Raw genomic sequence first — 10,935 nt, forward strand, 5'->3', positions numbered from 1 at the left:
TTACAAGGTGGCAAAAACCTAATAAGAACAAATGCCGTCGACCGCATGATTCTAGGTGTCGTAGTTTTTTTATTATAATTCAATGACACGTTTTCTGGGACACCCTGTACACCACGACGGTTAGGCCCCATCGAAAAATATATATGTTGAAGGACTTTTGCGAAAGAAGAATAAAGCGCAAATTTATTAAAATTTTGGTCAATCTTACGTGACACACCCTGTATAGCAGAAATTCCTGCTCTTTTTCGTTTTGTTTTTTATATCAGCACTTTGTAATTTCACTCACAGAAACTTTGAACCCCAAAAGATGTATTTCGAGCTCCCATTGACATTGACCGCGGTACCACTCGTATTTTTTGAAGGTTCGCGCAATGTGTCACGTTATGTTGGGAACCAAATTATTTGCGCGTTAGCGTATAATTCTTCTAGTAATCCTTTTGAGGCTTCGGTGAAACTTTGCTTGATCTGCACAGGGTAGGCTACACTTGCCAATGGTGTTGGCACAGATATGAGGGATACGAAAGGACAAGAAAGCGACACCATACCTACTGGACTTGGCAACAAATGCATCGTGTGCCAGGAGACGTGTGAAGACTGGACAAGGCTAAAGAAACATATGGTGACTCATAATCCGGTAGGTCTATTGGTCAGCCTTGTTCAGACGTGGGCAGCAGTTTATTTGAACCACATTATGGAATTGCAATGCTATCAGGCGTCATAACTTGACAGCCTTGTTTATATGGATATTTTTTTAAAATTCCGTATTAGCGCCGCGAGGCAAGCAACTGTGGCTATGAGCGGCGAACAGACGTGGACAGATGGAGAGAGGACAGCAGGAAGGAGTGGGAGACAGGGGGGTGAACGGGGGCAACCTTTAAGGCTTCTACCGTCGAGATATGGCGATAAAGACGCGTGGACAGCAGGCATGCCAGCAGTTCGAGACGCGGCAACGAGAGTTCTTGCAATGGAGCTAGGCGGGCTCTCGCTAAAAGCAACCGCGTAGAAGTCGTGCCGTTATTGGGGCGGCTGCGAACGTATACTGTTGTGCCGTAGGCCTTGGGACTAGCGTCGGCGAAGCAATGCACATCAAGCAGGGCCTTGCTCTGCGGAAAGACGCTACGCGACAGGTGCAACGCATCGATGCCTGACAGTTCAGCTTTCCATTTCTCCCAGACCACAAGATCTTCCGTTGCAAACTCAGCGTCCCATGGCAACGACTTGCGCCATAAATTTTGAAACAGGAGCTTGACGGTTACGATGAAGGGTGCGAGATAGCCGAGCGGGTCATAGATGAGGGAGAATGTCTGGAGCACCGTACGTTTCGTAGGAGGATGGGACGCAGACAACGTGAGTGCTCGTTTGACCGAAAAGGTGAGACTATCTGTGTCCCGGTCCCACAACAAGCCCAGCACCTTGATCGTTGCGTTGCCATCGGATGCGTTGTCGTAGGAAACCTCGTCCGACAGAAACCGCTCGCGAAGTGCGGATGAATTTGAAGTCCATTTCCGTATATCCATACCGGCTTCCTGAAGTATGTCAATGGTGTCGCCATACACTTGAAGGGCGTCGGGTTCTGACGTGCATCCCACAACCAAATCGTCGACGTAGAACCCTGTACAAAGCCGTGGAACAGTCATCGGGTATCGAGAGGCCACGGAAGCGAGATGATGCTGTAACGTTGCCGCCAGCAAGAAAGGGCTGGATGTGGCGCCGAAGGGGACCCTGGTCATGCGCCACTCCTCAATCTGCGGGCTCTCATGGGCGGCGACGTCCTGCACCCATAGGAAGCGGAGGAGATCTCTATCATCTGTTCGAATACTGATTTGTAGATACGCCTTTCTTATATCTGCCGTGAGGACGACGGTGCTGCAGCGAAACACTAGTAATAGATGTATGAGGTCGGCGTTCAGCTTGGGTCCTTTCATGAGGAGACTGTTTAGAGACCCCCACACACACAGCGCGCGGCTCCTGGCTCGGGTTGGGATTCGGGGCACTTGTGAATTAAAGCTTGTTGGTGATTGGTCACCTGGAGCTTCGGTCGGTCTGACTCATTACGTAATACAATTTGGTGCCGAAACCTGGGGCTTCGGTCGGTCTGACTCATTACGTAATATAATTTGGTGCCGAAACCCGGGAGCCCCCGCCCTCCACATCGAAGCCAGATTACTCCGAAAGCTTCAGCAGCCAGCCATGGAACGCCTTAAACGAACCCGAGGTGGAACCCGTGGTTTCTTAACAAGGACCATGGTTCGCCTGACCGACCTGTTGGCTCAGCCCAATCCATCGGGCGAAGACGTCGAAGCTGTCCTCGAATATCTCATCACGAAACGACAAGCTCTCTACGACCTTGATCGCTCCATCTTGGAGGCAACCCCAGAAGACGAGTTGGACGCAGAACTCAGCGGCGCATTGGAATACGAACAGAACCTCGAAGAGGCCATCGCACGAGCACGTCGGTCGCTGCGACACATCCCGACTTCGGCGCCCGTTGTCCAGCAGCGCTCTGATGCCTCGAAGTCTGTCGCACTTCCGAAACTCCAGATCCCAAAGTTCTCCGGCAAACTTCAGGAATGGCAACAATTTTGGGAGCATTTCGACGTGTCAATTCATTCCAACCAGGCGCTAGCCGCTGTCGAGAAGTTCAAGTATCTAGCGTCCTACCTCGTCGACGACGCGAGGCGCACTATCGAAGGCATACGCATTAATGGGGACAATTACCCCACCGCCATCGCGGCCCTCAAGCACAGGTACGGCCGGCCAGGTTTATTGACGTCCGAGCACATCGACGCGCTACTAGCTCTTCGTCCGGTGACTTGTTCTGGACAGGTGTCCCAGTTAAGGCATCTACTTGACGAGGTCTCCTTTCGCACGTCTGCGTTGGCGGCGTTGGACGTTCCCAAGGAGCACTACGCCGTTATCCTTGAACGCGTCATCACGCGGTGCCTTCCCGAGGATCTTTGTGTGCTCTTTCGTCAACGAAGGGTAGATGCGACCGATGCCTCACGTCGAGAACGCGGCGGCGACGATGCTACCGATACCTCACGTCGAGACCGCGGAGGAGGTAGCGCAGTAGATACGCCGACGGAAAACGTCGAGGCTCTTATCTCCTTTCTCAAAGTCCAAGTCGAGACGCGGGAAGAAGTTGCCTTAACTCGTGCAACCGGTCAGGCCTCCCAGCGTCCTAGCCGAAGTCCAAGCATTCTCCCTAGCCCGGCGACAGCCTCAGCCCTAGCAGCGACGAGCGGGCGTGCTCGCTGCGCCTGGCCAATGGGTCATCAATCGTCCGACCCGTCCAAAGGCTTTGTCGCCTCGAAGTTGACGCGCCCCAAGTCCCGGCGCGGGATGATGTTGCATAACTTAAAGGAGGACGATGGGCGACTAGGTGCATGCGATTGCGATTAGCGCGCGGCTCCTGGCTCGGGTTGGGATTCGGGGCACTTGTGAATTAAAGCTTGTTGGTGTTGGTCACCTGGAGCTTCGGTCGGTCTGACTCATTACGTAATAGGGGGTGTAGTATGCGCCCTGGGCCGACTTCAGCGGGAACTGTGCCGACATTCGTCTGGAAAGTACTATTCGCAAAACCCAGGAAAAACCTGAGACAGCACAGCCGATGACAGGATTCGAACCCGTGTCACCTCCCAGTCTCGGCGTGGAAAGCGATCGCGGGAGCTGGTCACCTTTTTTTTAAATTTATTTGTGCATTTTTTTATAGGTTCACAGTTTTTGTATAACTACAAAGCCCCAGATGTATTTCCATGTAGGCAACCTTGTGTGCCTGTGCGGCAGCAATGTTCAGAAAATACAAACAACTTTATTTTGAGGTGATGAATGGGGCGTTTCATCACAGGGTGGTACTCTACCCCATTGCTGGTGGTCATGGGGGGAATGTAAAAAGAAGCCCCTTCGGGACGTAAGGACGTAAGCTCTATGGTGTCCGAAAAGGTCAAAAGAGCTTCCAGGGCAGAGCGTTGGTGGGCTGGATTTGGCCAGGGACCAAGCAATTTTGATAGAGAGAAGGTTCGAGAGTCCAGCTGATTAACAGACCATGAGAGTGCGGTTCGGGAAGGTTGTGTAGTCTAAACAATGAAGAATAATGTGCTCTAGATCTAGAGCACCCCAGTGACAGTACCAGGAAATACCAGTGACAGGAAATGCGGAAATACGATGCCGCAGTTCTGCAAGGAAAGAAGCGAAAGAAGAAAACATGACGCTTTCTTTGTGGCTTTCATGCGTTACTAGCGAAATGGTTAAAGCAGCGGTTCTCAAACTTTTTGCTCCGTGGACCCCTTTTAGCATTCATGGATGAGTTATGTCCCACATATTAACTCCTAAGCAATGCACGAATAAAAATAATTCGGTGCGTCTTCGGTGTGCCTTAAAAGCATAGCTCTTCCAGTACCGTGTCACCCAGGAGTGATCATGAGATACTGTTGAGGCTTTCCTGTCAATGGAGGTAAATAATACACTACGAAGAATACGCGCAAGAGCAACACCACCCATATAGAGAGAAATCCTGCTTACTCGTGGACGTGACGTAAAAACTAAGGGTCAACCAATCGGGACCGCGTTTTAAACGGCCGTAGCCACTGACGAACGTGCTGTCAGCGTAGTCATCGACACGAACCGCCGTCAGCAGCATGGGCAGCCACAGAAAGCCTGTGTTTAAAAATCGCCACTGCATTCTCGTCACCTAATAGGAACAAAAACAAAAAGAAAGGGTCTTTCTTCGAGCATCTCGTTACTATTGCAGTTATGAACATAGCAACGGTCTGGCGCAATTTATTCACTTATGCGTAGCATAACCAGAGGTAGCAGCAGAACGCCACTATAGGCGATGAAGGACTAGTGTATTTGTCCTTTCTATGTTGTCGGAGCCTCAGAACATCAGTTCTCTCATGGGCCACTATAGGCAGCGAGTATACTAAATGGGGAAAAAATAAAATAAGGCGCAAAACGGTCCCGTACGTTTCTTAAGCCTAATCTTCCGGAAAGCGTTTTGCACTTTTGGTCTACAGGTTCAAGTTTGCAGAGTTAGGTACAACCATCTGTTAGTTCTTGGACTCGCAGGACGGCGAATCTCGGTAGCGGACGAATGCTGACTACTATTTATCTACGTAACGAAGGAGGGAGAGAAGGCAGTTAAAACGGACTTCTCTATCTAGGTGGCGTTGGCGAGGGCAATTGGAGGTGAATGTTACATCTTGTCATTCTCCTCTTGAGAATTCCAAATCACCCACAGTAGGGAATTCCCCACCAGTTGACAATTCTTGGGTTAAAGGGATGGTCTCTCAGGCAATCACCTATACTTAGAACGCATACGATTCCGTTATACATCGTTAAGAATTTATTAGCGCGCATCCTCTCGTTGCGAAAGGCCGTGTTTATTTGTGGAGGTGAGCGCGGGTAAATAAATCTTTACTCGCACCGCAACTGCAACCCGGGGCGTGCAATGCGGGTGGGTGATTCCATCTCAACTCAGGCAGGGTGGTCCGGACAAAGTCACCGATTTCCTTTGAAAAGATATATGTTGTGCCACAACACGAATACACACAGGATAAATAAATATTTTGGCTCTGTGTGTTGTGGCTCGCCAGACAAAAAGAAAAAAGAAAAATTGACTCGACGACGGAGCTTTCTGATGGAACGCCTTTGACATTTTATTCCTCGTCATCGGCCGGTTCCAAAGTATATATATATTTTTTGCACAACATTCCAGGTACAACGACTTTTAGCGTGCGCAAACAGCACGGGTCAATTCTATTTTGATCTTCATTTAAAAATCGCCAAATTTGCAAGAAAATTCACATTTTGCTAATATTTATCTTTGCGCTGTACTCCTGCTATACACGCCGCGGAGATGTATGAGGTACCGGCGTGTAGCTCGAAGCGTGCTCTTTAAATTGTTGCACATTTACATGTCTGTACCTTGCCCGCTTTCGGCAAGGCGGTGTAGAGTAGCAGCTATGTTCTCAAAAAATGGGGTTTTTTGGACGCTCGTTTCTCAAAAAACCCACCTCGGATTTTTTTCATAATTTGTAGCTATATAGCCCAGGCTATGACCTACTTGTGTTCGCAAAATGGAAGGTTTCCTTTGGGCACAACTCGAGATAGCCCGCAACAAACGTGGAGTGCGGAGAACACGATGTACATCGCGGCAGTGAGACCCACGCCAGAGAGTTAACAGGATCAGTGGCGTCTGCTACTGCCGACATGTCCGGCATTGAATGACAGAGCTCAGGATGCAGACCTACCGCGAATCCCATCCTAGCAATATATTTTGAGTCTTTCTGACTCGTTTTTCCCACAGCTGAATCTCAATGTCGTTCGCGTGAAGTTCAGCGACGTTCTGAGTCGGTGGCTTGCGTTTCCGACATGAAGTCCAGTGACGTCATGCATCATACACACGAGAAAGTGTTCGATATCATTCTGAACGAATTCAGCTCTGAGGCTGTCATACGGTGAAGTTCTGTTTTTTGAGTCTTGGTGGGGAAACGACTGATATGGTAACAGCTGGTAAAGACTGATCGCGATATTGTGAGATCAGCTCGTGTGTTGCAGGGCAGAGTTTTAGTTGAAAATAGGGGAAGGAATTTGCACGAGCGCGTGCTGTTTCGCTTAATGTTCGATGTCGAATTCGTACGTATTTAAGTGAACGCCACAGGTGCTCCAGTGAAAGTTGAAATCATCGTAATATATGTGGAGATGTTAACTTTTTTTAAATATATTTCTGGCGATGAGAACTGCGAAAAATGTCAAAATTAATTATATTACTTCAAATTAAGTGATAGCGGGAACGGGACAGTTAAGTGTATGTGGGTAATGCGATTTTAAGCTTCAACGGGCGGACGCTCTTCGTGCGGCGAACGGGGAAGAGCGAGATATTCCACACCGACTTCAGCCGTACACTCGAGGTATATGTATACCGACGAGAGCGAGATAGGCGAGCCATTTGCGTACGCTACAAAGTAGCCGCATGTTTCCATCCGCCATCGATGCTAATGTCCGACCTAGGCCGACATGTATTACGACAGGCTTGAAAGCTCCGCACAAAAGGCTGTGCTGCGCTTAGCTCACCAACTTGCCACATTGGCGCTGGCTACATGGCCCAAATGTCCGTTAAGCGGACCGCGATCTGCCTCGGGAACAGTTATAGTGTATACCTCCCTCCACCCTGGCAATCTCATACTGCGGCTTCTCCTCAAAGTGGTTTCAAACATTCTGTGCACCGCCCAAATGTAAAAACAAGTTAGCTTCATATTCCGTTACACGCTATCTTAATTTTGTATGTTATCATAATTCCAAAGTATCATTCCGCTACGAAGCTAGAATCAAAATTGTAGCGGACCCTTTCTTGCTTCGGCGCTAAGCAGTGAACAACGCTTCAGCTCGTGCATCGGTCTTTTTAGTCCATGCTGCACGTGCACGCCCTTTGCCACGCAATGGAACAGTCCCGGTGAAAAACATAGTGTGCTTTGCAAAACGGATTCGCGTCGCTGTCCGAAGGACATGAAGATAAATGTTGTCAGTGCGGTGAGTACGTAAACAGAGTACGTACATGCCTGTGTACATTCATTTACATGCACCTTGACACTCGCAGCATATAGATGAGAGCACTAATTATGGGATTCTAACGCTGTGCCACAACCTACACACTTTGAACTTACTACTACCAATTACTCAGCACAAAAGAAAATTGAAGTCGGTACCATACGTTCGAACCAGAAGGGCGGTATCGACAATACAGATAATGCAATACAATATAGGGCAGTACATATTAAAGCACGATTGCAAACAAAAACAACGGTAAATAATATACGCCACCCCCACCCCTTTCTGAAGTCTATGGTAATGAAAAAGAATGTAGTTTGTTGAGAAAGTCTGTTCTGTTTTTGATTACAACAACATGTCGCGGCAGATTATTCCAATCATTTATCACCTCGACGAAGAAAGAATACCTACTAGAGATGGGACGAACCTCGAATCTTTCGAATCCTTTCTTTAAAAGGAGTTGAAAACGCCAAGAAAAAAAAAGCCTATAGTGAAAAGTGTTTCGAAGCAGATATGATACATTTGTTTAATGAAAAACGAATTAAATAATAGTTCAGCTTCGGGAGAAAATATACCCATATAGTTCTTCTCAAACGTAATGTATTTAACCATATTGTTCATCTCAGTACATAAACTCGCGAGTCAGAATTATTTCCATAAAACTAAGCAACAATCGAAAGCAAAATCATATTACTTTTAAACTTGTAATGTAACAGTTCCTACCTGAGCTCTTTCAGTCCAGTGCAATGGAAACAAAGAAACAAGAAAGCACCCGTCGGCCAATGAGGTTTTCGCGGACTCCGGAGTCGCAGTTTGAAAAAAGAAACAAACAAACGTGGTTGGTGGATTCGAAAGATTCGATTCGCCGTTTTGGGCACTGGGATTTGGATTCCCGAATCTCGAATTCCTGCCTAGGATTCGTGGATTCGGTTGGCACATCCCTAATTTCTACCCTTGCGAAAGGAGGTGGGATGTGCACCGAGTTTCTGGTACGTAACCGTCCAGGTCGCGCTAAACTTTTTATGTCAGGAGCGTTCAGTGTCAATTCATGATTCAGGAACTGCCAAAACCATTTCGGTCGCTGAAACTTGACTCTACTGCTTAAGTTTTCTTGGCACAAGTCCCGATACAAAGTGGATACCGAAATGTTCCTGGAATATTTCCTGCATATAAACCTTGCCGCTTTCCTTTGCACCATTTCGAGGGCATTAACTTTAGTCGTCTGAAAGGGGAACCATACAACAGCCGCATAATCTAAAACTGGACGTATCGAGACTTTGTATATTAATAGGTTAGTCTCTAGCGTGGCACACCTTAACGTTCTCCTCAATGTGTTTACACGAAAAGTACATTTCTTAATGATGTGTTCTATGTGGCTATCCCAGCTTAACCAGCTGTCGATGAAAACACCCAAATATTTGTATTCCACAACGGGTTTAATCCCATTTCCTTCAATGGAATAATTAAATTTACGAATGTCTCGTTTTCGTGACACAGACATACACACTGTCTTATTGACATTAAGTTGCCCTTGCCATGTTTGACACCATTTAGATATCAAATTTAAGTCGTTATTTAGTACATATGGATCATCAGGTGAATTAATTGACATCTAGGAGGGACAACCGGATGTCAACAAAGACATTCATTTAGCTGAGCTTAACGGCAAGTTTAGAGGACGAGGAATCTGCAGACATGGCGTGCTCAAGGTATCGTGCACATAATACAGACGTTCTGCCAGTCCGTCCGCTCATTGGTGTATTCGGCTAAACGGCAACACTTTTTTGGGAGGGTGAGATGCTCACCGCTCTCAACATCTAGCGTCTGCTATTAGGGTACACTTCTGCAAATTCCTAGGAGCCTACTACGAATTAAACCTTCACGGTAGCGTATCCATAGTGCACGTAAACATTATCCCATATAAGTTTCGGAATTCCTCAAATCAGCGCTGTACAAAATAGTGCAATATGTTTTTTTTTTTTTTTTCATACAAAAGATACCTGCTCGTACTACCATGTTGCTAATATCGTAATCGTCTCCAAAAACAGAGCCCTCCAGATGCCAGCTACTTCGAAAAGAGCCGTCAGCCAAATGGAACCATATGTTGCACACTTTGTGGTCGACGAGTAGGATGCATGTCCGCCTTACGCAAGCACTACCGTATACATGCCACCGAGCGACCGTTTCGATGTCCAAAATGTCGGAAACCCTACAAAGACTCGTATACCTTCGTGGACCACTACAGCAGAATGCACGGCAAGCATCAGAAGCAAGTCTGCAAGACGTGCCATGACAGCTTCAGTTCCAAGTATTCGTTAAGAGCCCATATGTTTATACACTCTAAGAATTCGGGGGAACGTTGTGAAGTGTGCTTCAGGTGGTTTCGTCCCAAAAAACTACGACGCCATTACTATGTCCACACCGGGGAGAAGCTATTCGAATGCGACATCTGCGGAGCCGTCCTGGCGAGTAGCTACAACTTGGACAGACACATTAGAACGGTGCATTTAGGAGTAAACAGATGGTGCTGCAATGTGTGCGATAAAGGGTTCCGCGACAGCAACGATCTTGTCGCGCACGTTCGGCGTCACACGGGAGAGCCGACGGATGTGTGCTGCGTATGTTCCAGGCCCTTCTACCGCGCAAGTGCGTACGTAGACCACGTACAGCGTGTTCACGTTCGCGAGAGACACTTGAGTCGCGTGGTTTCCGGGAGAGACACCGGGGGTTTGAGACTCCACAAGATGAGACGCACGGACAAGGGATCGTTGTCGTGTGAAGTGCGCGGCAGAAAATTTCGTCGCAGGTATGATGCTCGGAGACACATGAGGGTGCATACCGACGAGAGGCCGTTTAAATGTGTTCAGTGCGGAGTTCCTCACAAGTGGAAGAGAAGCCTCGTTCGTCACTTTAAATTAAAGCATGTAAACGCTGTTTGAGTTTTTTTTTTTCTTATTGCATCAGGAATGCCGTGTATCGTGTTCACTGTTACGCAATCTGTGCGTGTCATTGGGCAATAAAATATTCTAGTAAATTATATTATCTTGTGCGCTATTGCTTGGTGATAAGGCTATCATACGTTTTTGCAGAGTTTTTAATTTTTTGAAGATCCATTGGAATTGTCAAGATTTTGTAGTCTAAGACTGGTATTTTATATATTACATCTCTCCTTATATTAAACATTGTCGATATTTTCAACGCGTTTCATGGTAATCACTGTGTTGGCGCAATGCGACCTTTGTTGTCGATGCGACACTAAAACTTCTGTAGAGGAGCTGGTGTCCTTCTACGTGAGTCCTGACCGGCGATGATAGAATGTCCCAGCGGGAAGATGGTCGTGTCCTCACACTACACTCTTAATTTTTTGCACCCTTTAGGGTGCATTCC

General features: G+C 47.4%; 1 protein-coding gene across 2 annotated transcripts in view; it reads left to right on the forward strand.

The window, feature by feature from the left end:
• The window catches only part of LOC135372060 (zinc finger protein 239-like), a 75,175-nt gene extending 64,590 nt beyond the window's left edge, over positions 1-10,585 (forward strand). For both annotated transcript variants that reach the window (XM_064605782.1, XM_064605783.1), the window contains exons 2-3: positions 474-634; positions 9,597-10,585. In XM_064605782.1, the coding sequence (XP_064461852.1) occupies positions 509-634; positions 9,597-10,487 (1,017 nt within the window). In that variant the 5' untranslated portion in view covers positions 474-508 and the 3' untranslated portion in view covers positions 10,488-10,585. The remainder of the gene's footprint in view (positions 1-473; positions 635-9,596) is intronic.
• Positions 10,586-10,935: the final 350 nt, after the last annotated feature.

Source organism: Ornithodoros turicata, unplaced genomic scaffold, assembly GCF_037126465.1.
Source record: "Ornithodoros turicata isolate Travis unplaced genomic scaffold, ASM3712646v1 Chromosome13, whole genome shotgun sequence".
Classification (NCBI taxonomy): Eukaryota; Metazoa; Arthropoda; class Arachnida; order Ixodida; family Argasidae; genus Ornithodoros; species Ornithodoros turicata.